Here is a 14,247-nt window from a genome sequence, read left to right on the forward strand (position 1 = left end):
AGTTTTAGTATAGAGTTTTTCAGGGAGCTTGATAATTTCATGTTACTCCTGTTACACTGTTTCAGATTTTTAGAAGGGCCTTAAAATAAATCTTCTGTCTAAAAAAAAATTCAGATTAGCAGCCTTTAACTTTCGGGCATACTTCATGATAATTTTATGCTAATGTAAACTGTTTTAAATCTAACTTTCAGCAACTGAGCCATTAGTACAAAGTGCTGGAAGCTCCATATCTATTTGGTCATATCTCATTTTTTTCTGTCTTCTTTTAAGGTTATTTTTGTGTAGAGCAAAAGGGAGAGAGAATTCTTAAGGATCTATAGTTCGTAAGATCACTTAGTAGGCCTCTGCCACATGTTACATGTGTTATGCAGTTACCTAGTTAATTGTGCAGTTAATTTAGACCAGTTATATGTGCATATTAACTAACACATCTTAAAACAGTCCAACCAACTATCAAGTTAGAGCTGGAAAAGATGTAATAACTTTTATGGCTGGTTTCTATCCAGCTTTAATTTGCATGTATAGCAAGGTATGCCCCCACAGTCACCATACGTTGCTGCAGCTGGAAGTTTTCACTGTTGACAGGACTCCCAGGCACAGCACCATCCCTTGCGTGCTGAGGCTGGGAGTCTGGTCAGCTGCAGGACTCGCAGCTGTTGGAGCTTGCTACTAGTATGTCATTGCAGGGAGAGCCCAGGATCACAGTCCTGCACGGGCAAGGAGGTTTGGTGCTGGATCCATCTGATGCTGGATCCCACAATTATGCCTCCTGCTGTGGGTGGCGTGGCAGAAGGTGCAATTGTGTGGATTGTGCATCAGATTATATCACACCTTTACCTGAACATCTAGAGGAGGGGACATTAATGTTGTATAAGCTCAATAACAGCTAAGTGGCTACTGCTGCTCCTTGGTACAGTTTGAAGATTAGTTTTTATTATAAATTGGATATTCGAAAGTCTGACTAAGCAAAAAATAAAACCAGGAAGTTGTTGTTTAAAGACCATCCTGTTGAACAGTAGGTTATTGCTGACTGACTTTTGATTCTGTTAGTTGGGTATTTCCAAAGAAATCTATTAGATGTATTTATATTCAAGCATTACAAAGCTGAGTAAAATTTAAATTTTAATAGGGGGTCTTTGTAATGTGTTCTGTGAAGTTACATAAGGAATAAGACACAGGATCCTTTTTGCCTTTCCCCATAGGACACAGGTGTGCGTTTGATATGAAGTAATGACTTTGCACATTGGTCAGTGCAGGACAATCTAGTGCTATTTGGGAATAACTGAATATAGCAGCAGTCTCTTTTATTTTACCATTTTTCTTGTTAAAATCCTAGAAAATTCATTAATTGCATTTAAGGAATGTTAAGTGTAAAAGTGCATAAAAGTTTTAAAAAAAAATCATAAAAAAGGTATAGCTGGAAGGAACCCCTAAAGGTCATCTAGTCCAACCCCCTATTTGAGGCAGCATCACCCCTCTCCAAACCATCCCGTACAAATCCTTGTGTAATCTATTACTAACATAGGCAACAGTGTAACACAACTACAATACATAGCACCCTACACTGACACAGATAGAGCAAAGGAACAGTGGTGGTCAATGTCCTGCTGCTGCAAGGTTTGTTAAAGTACCCTGGAAAGATTCAAGTAAGGCCATGTGCCTCACTACAGAGGAAGGCAAAATCCCTCATAGTACATATCAACATGACCGTAGGGTAAAATTTCTTCATTACCAATCACCAAATTTGACCGTTAGAAGAGCAGCAATGACCTCCTCGGCAGGAACCTCTAGGTTTTAGTCCCAGCCAGAGCACTGGCAGACTCCAGTCCAAAACCCTAGCCTTGATTGCAGCCAACACCTAGAGCTTCTTGGGAAGTAGAGAAAATCCCATGACACATGTAGCAATGAGAGGTGAAAACAATTTCTTCCTGGCCCCATGTGCAGAAGCGTGAGAAATACCCATAATAAAGCATAGGCATAGATACTGGTAAATCATCCCTGACTAGTGCATATCCAGCCTCTTCTTGAACACCTCCTAATGATGGAGATTTTACAACCTCCCTAGGCATTCTGTTCCACTGCCTCACTGTTAGAACAGTGACAAAGTTTTTCCTGATATCCAATCCAAATTTATTTTGTTGCAACTTCAATCTGCTTCCTGCCATGGCCCTTTCCTTCCCCCTCCCCTTCCATCACAACAGACTTACCAACTGGATGCAGTTCTCTAAGCTGCTGGGCTGCACTTCTGGCCCCATGCATGGGGCATTTATCAGCCACATTATCAGCCACATCAGGCAAAAAAAGCCGATTTGTAATGCAGTCGATTTTCTTTATATCAGTACCAGTCCGATATCGGACTGTTGTATTGGTGCACCTCCAAATAGAATTTCTCCAGGAAAGGGCACAAGGGAAGGGTGGATAAAAATCAACAATTTAAAAAAAAAAATTTTTAGTTCATTGTATTTTTTTTATTTTTTAAAATGCTTTTTAAAAAAAATATATAGATAGTATGTGATTAGAAGTTATAATCCCTAGTCCATGATGACATCTTTGAGCGTTAACTCATTTTAAATGAAAACTATTTGAGACAATATATTCATGTAATCTTTTTAGAAAAGTTCTATAAATAGGTCACAGCAGGCCATGGACTGCATTAGGGGTGCAATCTGATAGAAATTGCAGAGATTCCTCTATAGATTAGTAAAGATTAAAGAAAACCTCTCTACCCAGTGGGACTTAGTGCTTAGTCTAGAAGATTCCATTAAGCATCTCAGTGATGCTTAGTTTCAGTTCTCAAACTTTGGATTTGTGTCTCCAAAGATACCATCCTTGTTAACAGCAGTATATGGAGATGAGGTAACAGACCTGATTACCTACCCATCAGCCCTCTTTTCTGCAAGTTTGTGTACACAGAGTGGACCCCTTACTTCTCTCTGAAAGTGCAAAGTTTCAAGAAGTTAAATTCATAGAGAGTTATTGGGGTGGAGTAGATCTGGGCAAGGGGGAAGAGTCTGGAGATAAATATAAAGGGGGAGGAGCAGTAGAAACAAAAGAGACATTTTGAGCAGAATACTCTAAAAGTCTTGAAGGATAAGGTTCTGAGTATAACATCTTCATTGATTTGAAATCTAGTGAGGGAATGGTATGGTAGAAGGGGAAGCAGACTTGCCAGGCCATAGAGAGAAGAAATCAAAGATGAGAAGTAATCTAGAAAAAAGTGAAGAAAGCCCCCAAGCTAATAACTTATTGCTGCAGTGCTCATTTGATGTCCTCCTAATACAGCATGGCAAAAATATCCCTCAGGTATCCATAATTAATCTAGTGACTTGGAGGTTAATTCACCTACCAGTGACTTCAAAGTATCTGTTTCAATTAGCTTTGTTAAATAAAATAACCAAATCATAATTCAGTTTTCTGATGTAGTTGCAAAATTAATCTGAAAAAAATAAATCACTGCTTTAAAATGAATAGTGTGTACCTTCTGAAAATGAAACCTACATCTGTCTCAGAGTTGTAAATGCTATGCATTAAAGTTATATCAGACAACAAGAATACACTTTTTGTAGAAAACAATTAAATCAGGTCTTCCTAAGCAGTGATTTTAAGTCATGGTTTGAAGCATGATCAATCAATTTGATTTAAATTGAATCCACACTGAACAGGGGGATGAGGTAGTCGTACAGTCATAGAATCATAGAAGTAGGGTCGGAAGGGACCTTGTAGATCTTCAAGTTCGACCCCCTGCCCAGGCAGGAGAAAAAACTGGGCTCAAATGATCCCAGTTAGGTAGGCATCAAGCCTCCTCTTAAAGACCCCCAGGGCAGAAGCCAGCACCACTTTCCTTGGAAGTTGGTTCCAGATCTTAGCCGCCCTGACTGTAAAGTAGTTGTTACGGATGTCTAATCTAAACCTACTCTCTAACAACTTGTGGCCGTTATTCCTTGTTATGCCAGGGGGTGCTAGGGGAAACAAGGTCTCTCCCAAACCCTTCTGGTCCCTCCTAGTGAGTTTATAGATGGTCACCAGGTCCCCCCCTCAGCCTTGTCTTCTGAAGGCTGAACAGGTTCAGGTCCCGCAGTCTCTCATTTTTGGGTCTGCCCTGAAGTCCCCGGATCATGCGAGGGGTCCCTGGATCATGCCGGGGACCACCAGTCCTTGAGTCTGTGTGGGTTAGGGGAGAGCAAAAAAGGGGACAGGCCTTTGGAGAAAGACAGGCGTTCCTGAGTGTCAGATCAGCTAAGACTGAAGAAAACTAGCTGCAAGAGAGAGAAACTCCATGGGATGCTGGATACCCTCGACCCTAGAGCAAGGATCAGCAACATTTTATGGTGGCAAGCCACTGCCACTATTGTGTCTTACACCTGGTTATAATGCAGCATAGGAAATCTCCAGACTACAATACAGCGTGGTACAGGCTGGATCCAGATCACAGGCCATTGGTTGCTGACATCTGTCCTAGAGGACTGTGACCCAGTGTAAAAAAAAAAGGTGTGTGTGTGCACACATGCATATGCATACATTCGTGTGGACAGGGAATTGAAGCAGGGAATGGCATGTAAGTGGATGTTAACTAGGTCAGAGTACAGTGAAGATTACTTGTTTTAGAAATGCTTCTTTCAAAGTCTGTGTCTGGTTTACTGGTCATTTTGACTATCAACCCTTGAGGTATACAGTGTCTATAAAGCAGAAGCTCTGGGAAAGGTTTTGCTTAAGCAAGAGAGTCTGAGTCTCAGGGCATGGGCCAGTGATTGGCACTGTTTTTTTGGTCAGGGTGCCAAAAGCATCTGCAAACTTGATTTGTAATACGTTGCGTATCAGGGGTGGATGGTAGGGGAGCCATGAGGGGCTTGATTTTTGTTGTGGCAGTGTAGCCCCAGTCCCTTCCCCACTGAATGCCTTTGCATGCTATGCCCTTGGCACCTGTGCCAAGGGTTGCCTACCCCGGCTTAGGCAGTTCGATCAAAAGGTTTTGCTTTCAGAAGGAGGTTTTAAACAAGGAATTTGTACCCAAGGTTGTATCTAGGAAGTCAAAAGGTAATGTCTGGATGTGGTTCAGATGCACAAAAGCTTAAGAGGACATGAATCTAGTATGTGGAGCCCAAACACAGCAGCCTTGTGAGCATCTAGCAAAGAGAGCTTGATTAAGGCTGTGACAACAGTTTCATTTAAAACTCAATTTTCATTGTAAATGTAATCCACTCTTGCTTTCTGTAGCAGGCTGCCACCTCAGAGCCTTTTCAACCAGGCTTTTGCCCCTTCCCAGAGCATTTCTTAAGCCTCGGTAATGTGCTGTCTTTAAACCTGCTGACTCCTGTGGCCTAGAGTATCTCTCAGCATGGCCCAGTAATACTGAATCTTTTGACAAAATTAAGCAAGTAAATGAAAAACCTTATTGTCCTGAACACTAAGAGTGGTCTGTTGTGGCTTCAGCCTTCCTCCCACAGGCTTGCTGTCCTTGTAGTCATGAAGTCTCTGTTCTCGCTCTGGTTCTGCCTGCTGGGGTTTTCGATTCCCAGCAAGCCATATCTTCATTAGCCTTCCCACTGCAGCCCATCAGCCAGGCTAGCTGCCTTCTCTTCAGGGGACAGGCCACTCTCATACACATTCCCTATTTGTTGCTGGCTTACAGCATGTAGCTCAAAATAACTTGTGGGTATTTTTGCTCCCAACATCATCACCCACTGCACGTATTCTGAACTAAGACTTAACTGCAAGTTCTGCTGATGATGCCTGAGGCAGAACAAGGCATCACTTGCCTGTCTGTTGATACAGTATCATTTCTCTGTGTTGTTAAATGAAAAAGTGGTTTTATCAGTAAATTTACTAAGCAATGCGTAGATATTTTTCTGGTAGCTTAATTGATAATGTTGTTTGGTGTTTGGGAAATGCAGCCTGTTGTTTCATTTGGGTTAAATTGACTCTTACTAATTGGATAGTGCAGTAGTTAAACTGTTTAACAAACCATCACTACTTAAACAGAACAGTGTAATGAGTGAATATAGCAACTGTTTCCGTCTGCCCAAACACCTGTCATTAGAGGACAGTGCCTTTGAAATGCACAGTAATTCATTCCATTAATAAATACGTCACTTTTACTGATTGATTTTTCTGTTTTCTAACTTTCAGGCTGTTCTGGAGACTATTAGGAATCTGATGAACACAGATTGTGTGGTTCCTCATTGGCTGCATGATATTATCCTAGGATATGGAGACCCAAGCAGTGCTCATTATTCAAAAATGCCAAATCAGATTGCATCTCTGGATTTTAATGACACTTTTCTCTCAATTGATCATTTAAAGGCTAGTTTTCCTGGCTATAATATTAAAGTAACAGTTGACAATCCAGCTCTGCAGATACCGCCTTTCAGGTGACGCATTTGGTTTCAGAGACAGACTTTAACAGCTCATTCTGTAGTAAATCTGTCAAAACTAATTAATGAAATCGGTCCCATAAAACTAAAGTATAATCAGCTTAGTTTTGTGAATGAAGTATACTCTTTTGCCCAAGAAGTTTCTATCAGTATTGTAATATGTGTGTTACAGTAGAAAATATAGGCCATAATGAAGGTTAGGAGAATCCATTTAAATGTATATGAAAATGTTGTCCCTGACAGAAGTAAATGCTAGTCCACAAAAGATAAGAGCATAAATAGTTGGGGCTCTAATCAAGTATATGCGCAGTTTGTATGTGTGCACATGCAGGTGTGTGCATGTGGGGGTGTTGAATGGGTATATATAATATATGTTTTTTGGTGTGCCTATACGATACCCACATCAATGTTTGTTACATACAAAGTAGCATATACTTCTAGCTGGCTTGCAGCTTGGTTACCAGGAATTAGTTAATTTTCTTATATGGTATGGCTAGAGTAATTTAATGAAACTTGGGTTTGAGGAAACTTTTCATAGTGAATGAGATAAGAAGCCAAAAACTAAAAAGGCTGGGGTAGCTGAAATCCTAAATGGTATTGTAAAAAATAAAATAAATAAATAACATAAAGAAAAGGATATACCTGACAACTGTTAACTGAAGCTGATAACAATTCTTCACTTCTTCATCCTTCACTGGATAGCAGTGATGAACTTATGAGACTTGACTCATAGGGTCCAGAGGGTCTCCTCTGGAATCTCAGACCGTGGACCTCAGGCTCCCTGGACCTTGCCAGGTAGACCAGTGAGGAGGCTGGTAGGTGAACTGTGGGAATCCTGCCTGTTTTCCCTCAAAAGTTCATCAAAATAGAACCATTTCTATGGGGGACAAAATTCTGGTGAAAAGTTACTGCAAATTTTTCAATCCATTCTGGTCATGATACAAGTGAGAGAAATGATCTGTTCTCAGACATTTTATAGTGAGTGTGTAACCTGGAAGAAGGCACAAATGCTACATCATAATCACTACTCTGATAGTGCCTATGGACATGATTATGCAATACAACAAATAAGTAGTCCATGTCTCAAAGAACTGAAGTATAAAATAAGAAGCAAAGTTGTGGGAAGGGGATCAGGTGCCCTGGTATAACACAGGGATGATCTCTTTGTGAGAAGCTAGTACATACAACTACAGAGTGATGTGCAGGATGAATATGTAGGTTCCTCCCAGTAAATTTCAGGATGTTTTGAAACCTTTGCTTTAATAGGAAATAACTATTAAATATTCCTGGTCCTTAACAGATTAAATTCATAGCTAGTTACAGATGTATTCTTCATACAGAGAGAGGCTAAAGGCTTATTATTTTATCACAGATGTCGCATTTGATTTGAATAGCCCTTGCCACAAAAAAGAAATCCCTTCATTTTAATTTTATTTTCCCCTATTAAATTTACTAAAGGATACTTAGTGACGTGATAAAACCTTCTCTGTGTGATCTTATAATGCAATATGAAATAGATTTGGAAATACAGAGTCTCTGGATCGAGAGGTCATTAAAAATGATGGAGATGATGTGAAAAGGGAATATGTAAAATTGGTGATGCATTCGCGCTTTTAGCTCAAACAGGACGGCCAGTGCTACTTCTGTCTGTATAGTGGTAGTTGCTTTCTGTCATAACCTGTTTCCATCTGCCTCCCTCCTAATTTCTTTTTTTCCTTTCTGTTGCCCTTGTTCCAAACTTACCTTCCTGTTTCGTAGTCTTCCTTCTTGAACTTTTTATGTCAGCGGTGTCACCCCCTACCTCATGGGCCATATCCAAGGCTGTAGTTTTCCCACAGCAGCTGACAGACATCCCCAGCGGGACTCTGTGTCCTGGATTTTGGTGGTGTGCCCCCTCCTTGTGTTTCCCACTCTCAAATTCCTGGCATCTTTGGGTGCCTTATGGGACAGACTACACTGCTTTGCAGGCTCCCCACAGGCCATAAGTTTGACACCCATGCTTTACCTTATCCCATCCACGATGTCTAGAACGCTTATTTGCCAAATATACTGCTTTGTCTTTAATCTTGTCTACGTTATGCCTTAAAGCCAACATCTTCAGGCAGTCCTTTATGTTCTTTTCCTCATCATTAATTTGCACCTTATCTCTCCTGAATTGTTTTTCTGTCTTCAGGGTTAGAGTGACATACCAGTTTATGTCATTCTAGAGACATTTAATACAAATTTTCAAAGACAATTATATTTCCTTCTGAATGAATTGAAGCATATATCACAAACATATGTTTCAGGATAACTTTCCCGGTAAGAGGTGGCAAAGGAAAGAAGAGGAAAGAGGAGGATGGGAATGAAGATAAAACTGAAGAAGCTAAAACCTTAGTTGTTGAACCTCATATTATTCCTAACAGGGGACCATATCCATATAATCAGCCAAAACGGTAATAGTCTTGTAATTTTGCCTGTACTAACATGTGGAATAATCTGTAGCTGAGTTATAATTTTCATTTGGTTATGCGGTTATATTCTCTCTTTTACATATAGAAGAAATATTTCTATTTCACATATAAACTAAATGTTTAGAGCAAAGATTTAGTGTAACAGTATTTACTGAATAAAACTACAACTAGGCGTATCAAAGTATGATGGAAATATGAGTCTCGATAGTTGGTCATTGCATATGCAGTGTAGAAAAGTCAGTTTAGCGTTATATGCTCCTGCGCAATATTGATTTTTAACTAAAATGTTTAGTGTAAATGGTAAACTAGTAAGCTGTGACTAAAAGGATAATCAAAGGTTTTTTTAACATTATGTAGAATGTTTATTTCTTTTACATAAACAAATAAGACTGAAGATAAGAAAATTCTAATGATCTCTAGGCCTTTTCAGGTTGAAGCTGAATATGTAGTTGGTAGTATTGTACCTGTTCCTAGCCACAACTCCTACAGGGACATGCATACAAGGTTTCTTGCATCTAGGTAGAAGAGAAAACAGATCTAGGCTTAGGTAAAGGCTTAGGAAGAAACATCACTTCTAAGGCTACTGACAGATCTTTAATTTAAAGGTGTGGTGGGATCAAGTCCACAATCCTAAAAACCATGCCTGCTGCCATGCCACAAATAAATGGCAGGATGTGTGATTTTGAGATTGGGGATCAGATCCCAATCACATTGTGCTTGGTGGTGCAGGGAGATCATGTCTTATTGGGCTCCCCTTGCATGGTGAGTTGAAAGCTGGGTTTCTGACAATCACCTCATTTTCAGCTATCTCTGGGACCACACCAGGACTCAGACAGGCCCCCTGTGTGGTCCCTGGAGCTGGATAATGGTCAGGTAATCCTCAGCAGGATCAGGGCCACACCAGGGCTCTGATGATCAATTGATTGTTGGCTGGGACCACACCAGGGATAATTGAAGATCCTGGTGTGTTCCTAACCCTGCTGCACATTCAGTTTAAGGCCCAATGAAAACCAGCTGCAGAAATATTACACATTTTTTGTGTAATATTTTTGTGGCTGGTTTCCCTTTTGCTGTGCCATTAATTCCCTGAACAGGTGGCTTGGTTACTTCTAAAGATGGATTAACAGACTAATTATGTCTTAAGTGTGATGTCTGCCAGGGACCTAACAGACAGCAGGCCTGAGGAAAGAGATGCCATAAGGAGACAGAAGCCACCTGGGAGAAAACTCTAATTTGGAGAGAGTTGGGTCATCTTGAAGATAAGAGTTGAGGTGAAATGCCAAGGCATTTTTCCTTGGTTAATAAAGCTAGCCCCAGGCAAAGGCACTGGAACCGAGCAGTTCTAGAACATGATTTCACCTGCAGCTTGGTGTATTATTCCTCTAGTTTAAAAGCACAAACAATTGTCGCTAACTAATTGGATGTTTCCCACTTCTAAAAATTGTAATCTGGGGTGGGGATTTGTAATAATTAATTTATGTTGTTTCTTGCCTTCAAACATTAATTTGCTGAAATAAACAACTCTAGTACTCTAGTACAGCAGTTTACCTTACCTTAATGGTTTATCAATTGTACTTCCTGATATGCTTGGAGTACCTAATGATTAAAGACCTGATGTAGTAAAGTGCTTGGTATACACTTAAAATTAAGTGTGGGAGTAGTCTCATTGACTTTAAAATTAAACATGAGTAAGTCCTTTTGAACTACAACTACATCTGTTTTGACTGGGCTTATACAACTGGGAGTATGTAAAAACATTTTAAGTCATAAGTTTGAACGTGTCGTCTTTACATAGTTCGAAGATTGAGTCAATCGGCATAAATAATCAGAGGACAGATATTCTTGGAGGAATATATAGCATTTTCATTTAAATATAACTTATTACCTTTTGTAATATGAGTTATTTTGCATTATTATTCTGTGTCTTTATGGTGTATATTTTGTTTCGCTACAGAAATACTATTCCGTTTACCCACACTCAGATTGAGGCTATACGTGCAGGAATGCAACCTGGGCTGACTATGGTAGGGATTATAATAATGATTTAAGAAGTTTACTGTATATTTTTGTTTAATGCTCTGCTTAATTTTAGGGCAGATTCTGTGAAGTATTGGTAACAGCTTTTTTTCTGACTTTAGTGTTTGCCCTTGTTTTAGGCCCAAGGTGATTTCAGTTTTGTCTGTTTGTGGATTTGTTTTTTTGTTTCTGTTTTTTGTTTAAAACTCCTTAAAGCTAAAGAAGATGCAAATCAAAGCCAACACCATTTATTTGCTTCAGTGTAAGCTGTTGAACAGTATTTTACAAGGCTTACAAATACATTTCTGCCTCTTCAAATACGTGTCCTCATTAAGTATGGTCTATCCTATAAAATAATTACTCAGTAGAATATTTTTTGGTACTCATAATAGTTTTACAAGGAGGAAGGACTCTGGGTATCAGTACTTGCATCCTGGCTTTTGAAATTAGGCCTTTTACCACAGTGTTTTCTTTGTAGTCCTTTCACTTTCCTTTTTATGTATCACTTTCCACTCAGTCTTTAGCAGATGAATGACTTTTGGCTTTTCCCTTCCTTTATGTAAGCTTTGTTAGGACTGTCTGCAGTAGTTCTTCAGCCGGATAGATGAACTGGAATCAAAGAAGCTGCTCATAAATAAAGGTTGTAGGATTTGTTGACCAGCTTTTGGGAGTTTGTTTGTTTTACAGTAAAATTTATCAGGACCTTCTGAATGATGGACTTTATCTTCAATAACCAAGCATTTCTCTTGAAATGAAAGGGCACGTTTTCCATGTCAGGCAGGTTTTGGGCCACAGTAAAAATGTACCAGTGATGAAAGTGATTAAAAATTACTTGGTTAATAATGTCTTTTTTGGAACAAGCCCACTGATGTGAACTGCTGCTGGGTTTTAAATAATTACAGTGTTTGGCTAAGAATACCAACACTTATGTATAGGAGTCTCCTTTCATACCAGTATTCCTAACTTGTCAACAGGAAAGACGATTGCGAATTAAAATCTTTATTCCTATTTGTAATATATAATCAACGCATGAAATACTAGGGAGGGGAATGCTAGGTGATGTAGGTCTTTGTTTTAATCTTGTGTTTTCAATAAAGTACTATGTGTTGTTAATTAATATCATTTGATCTTTGAATCAATAAGAATAACTTCCCAATATAAATGCAGTGTATTTTGAAGCACCATCTGCATTTCTCTTGGAGGGCTTTTAGTGATAAATTACTAGTGCTTAAGCTTAGTTCCAAGAGTCTATTAGTGGAGGAATAGTAAGTATATGAAAAGTCAGGCTTTGGTATTATTTTTCTAATAACTTATTTTCAGTAGAAAATACTTTTTCTTTCATTTTGGAGAGCAGTCTGCTTTAATTTAAAAAGTCATTTTTAAATGTCATATTCTTTTTAAAGGCAGTTCTCTTTCAGTTTTGTTTTGACTCAGTCCATGAGGCATTTTTAATAATTGTTTGGGCTATCTGTTCCCAGCTCGGACCTATGTTTTCATTCCAGATATTATAAGATAAGATGCTGAAGCGAGGAAGGGTAGTTCACACTAAAAGATTTTCTACATTCCTCCCAATTCCAGTCGTTCCAGTAAAATATATCACCCACCTTGCCTTGCATTTTTCCTGGATCATCGTGGCTATAACATCACCTCAATTCTGCCATAAATTAACATGAGCTTTAGTGTAGTGCATTATGTACGTGCCACGGAGAAGATCCTACTGTCTTTGCATGAGAGGTCCAATCTATCAGTAGGACTACTTGCTTCATTCACAACAAGCATGACTTGGCTACTAATTTTACATTTCTGTCATACCTTGATCTGCTCAATTTTGGGCTGCTTATGTTCAAAAGATGTAACTACGCATTTGGCTACAATACTTAGAATTTGTTGAAATGCCTCATGAATACGAGGTCGCATTTCATACATTAAATTGAGAGGGCATTAGTTTTTGTATGTATGGGAAAATGTTATTCCATTGGCTCCTCAATACAAATAAGTGTTCAGTCTCTACCTACGCTGGATGGAATTTAGTCAGAAACTTGATCTAGAATATCCCTGAAATCATCTGTCTCCAATACTATCCATCTATCTCCAAATACTATCTTGAAAGATAGTATTTCTCAACTGCATTGAGTTCAGATAAATAAAGTAAATTAAGGTATTGAGGATGGTTATAAGTATAAGAATCTGAGTAGATGGATCACTGAATTACTTTTAAATATATGTCCTTCAAGAATGGTGATGTTTGTGTATACTGCAGCTGTATTACATACATGGATAATTGAAGGACATTATTATAGACTCATAAAATGTGCATGAATAAAAAGCACAAATTCAGAGTACTGCATTTATAATAATCAATATGCAGTTTGGTGTGACATGCTTCTATGATTCAGAGCTCTTAATTTGAGGAATAAAAACTTTTGGTTAGTCACTGCAGTCTCATCAATCTCAGCTATACTATCACTAGAACTAGTGATACAGTTCTCAGGGTCCTAGTGCAAGTTTTTAAAAGGGCAAGGCCCCATTGAACTAGTTCTTAATGTATGGGTCTGTCCTCTTCATCCTTTTTCAACTTCTGTCAAAGAGTGTTGCCTTTGGATTTCAAAATGGAGAATTAGGGAATGATGAGGTGTGGTCCTATTGCAAAGGACAGTATGAGGCTAAGTCCTTCTTTACTATGGGCATGTATATAACAACTGATCCATTTTACAGTTGGCAGGTAAGAAATACCTTTTGCATTGTTAACTGACAGTGCTTGTAATTTAGCTTCCAAAGTTGATGCGTTGCCTTCAAAAGAAAGATGTTTCTTGACAAACTGGTTTTTTTTCTGCCCAATGCAAAACTCTTTAATTTTCCCAGCTGGTTAGTGGAGTGAATTGTGACGTTCTTTACGCATTCTGTTTTCATTTTATAGGTAGTGGGTCCACCTGGTACAGGCAAAACTGATGTGGCTGTGCAGATCATATCCAATCTCTATCATAATTTCCCAGAACAGAGGACCCTTATAGTTACACATTCCAACCAGGTAACTAAACAGATTTTCTATTTTACCTTTCTGTACCTATTTTTGTTTCAGAGTTTAATGTAAATAACTTCAGTGTTACAGTCAGGTACATTAGATGGGTCTGAGTAGGCTTATGTCGAGTTTGAGTCAGGCTTTGGAATTGAGAAGAAATGAATTTGAGATGAAAACTAAAATTGGACATTAATTCCAAAGTATCTTTATCAGTTAGGTTTTCTTTACAGGGCATTTAATGGTAAGATATAGAAATATACCATTATTTGCTTGTATCCAAGCATGAATCCCACTGCAAGTGCATATGCACACCAAAGAAACAAACTTTTTCTTTACTGACAACATCTCTTTGGCTCTGTGAATGTGATTGCTGCCTCCTTGGGTATGT

The 14,247-nt window shown here is 38.8% G+C and overlaps 1 protein-coding gene across 1 annotated transcript in view; it reads left to right on the forward strand.

Moving 5' to 3' along the window:
* The window catches only part of AQR (aquarius intron-binding spliceosomal factor), a 97,030-nt gene that overhangs the window by 40,941 nt on the left and 41,842 nt on the right, over positions 1 to 14,247 (forward strand). Inside the window, exons 20-23 of the mRNA XM_090033522.1 lie at positions 6,127 to 6,368; positions 8,660 to 8,806; positions 10,779 to 10,848; positions 13,758 to 13,868. Coding sequence (XP_089889648.1) covers positions 6,127 to 6,368; positions 8,660 to 8,806; positions 10,779 to 10,848; positions 13,758 to 13,868 — 570 coding nt within the window. The remainder of the gene's footprint in view (positions 1 to 6,126; positions 6,369 to 8,659; positions 8,807 to 10,778; positions 10,849 to 13,757; positions 13,869 to 14,247) is intronic.

This window comes from Crocodylus siamensis, chromosome 2 (genome assembly GCF_052110815.1).
Source record: "Crocodylus siamensis isolate JL-2025a chromosome 2, ASM5211081v1, whole genome shotgun sequence".
Classification (NCBI taxonomy): domain Eukaryota; kingdom Metazoa; phylum Chordata; order Crocodylia; family Crocodylidae; genus Crocodylus; species Crocodylus siamensis.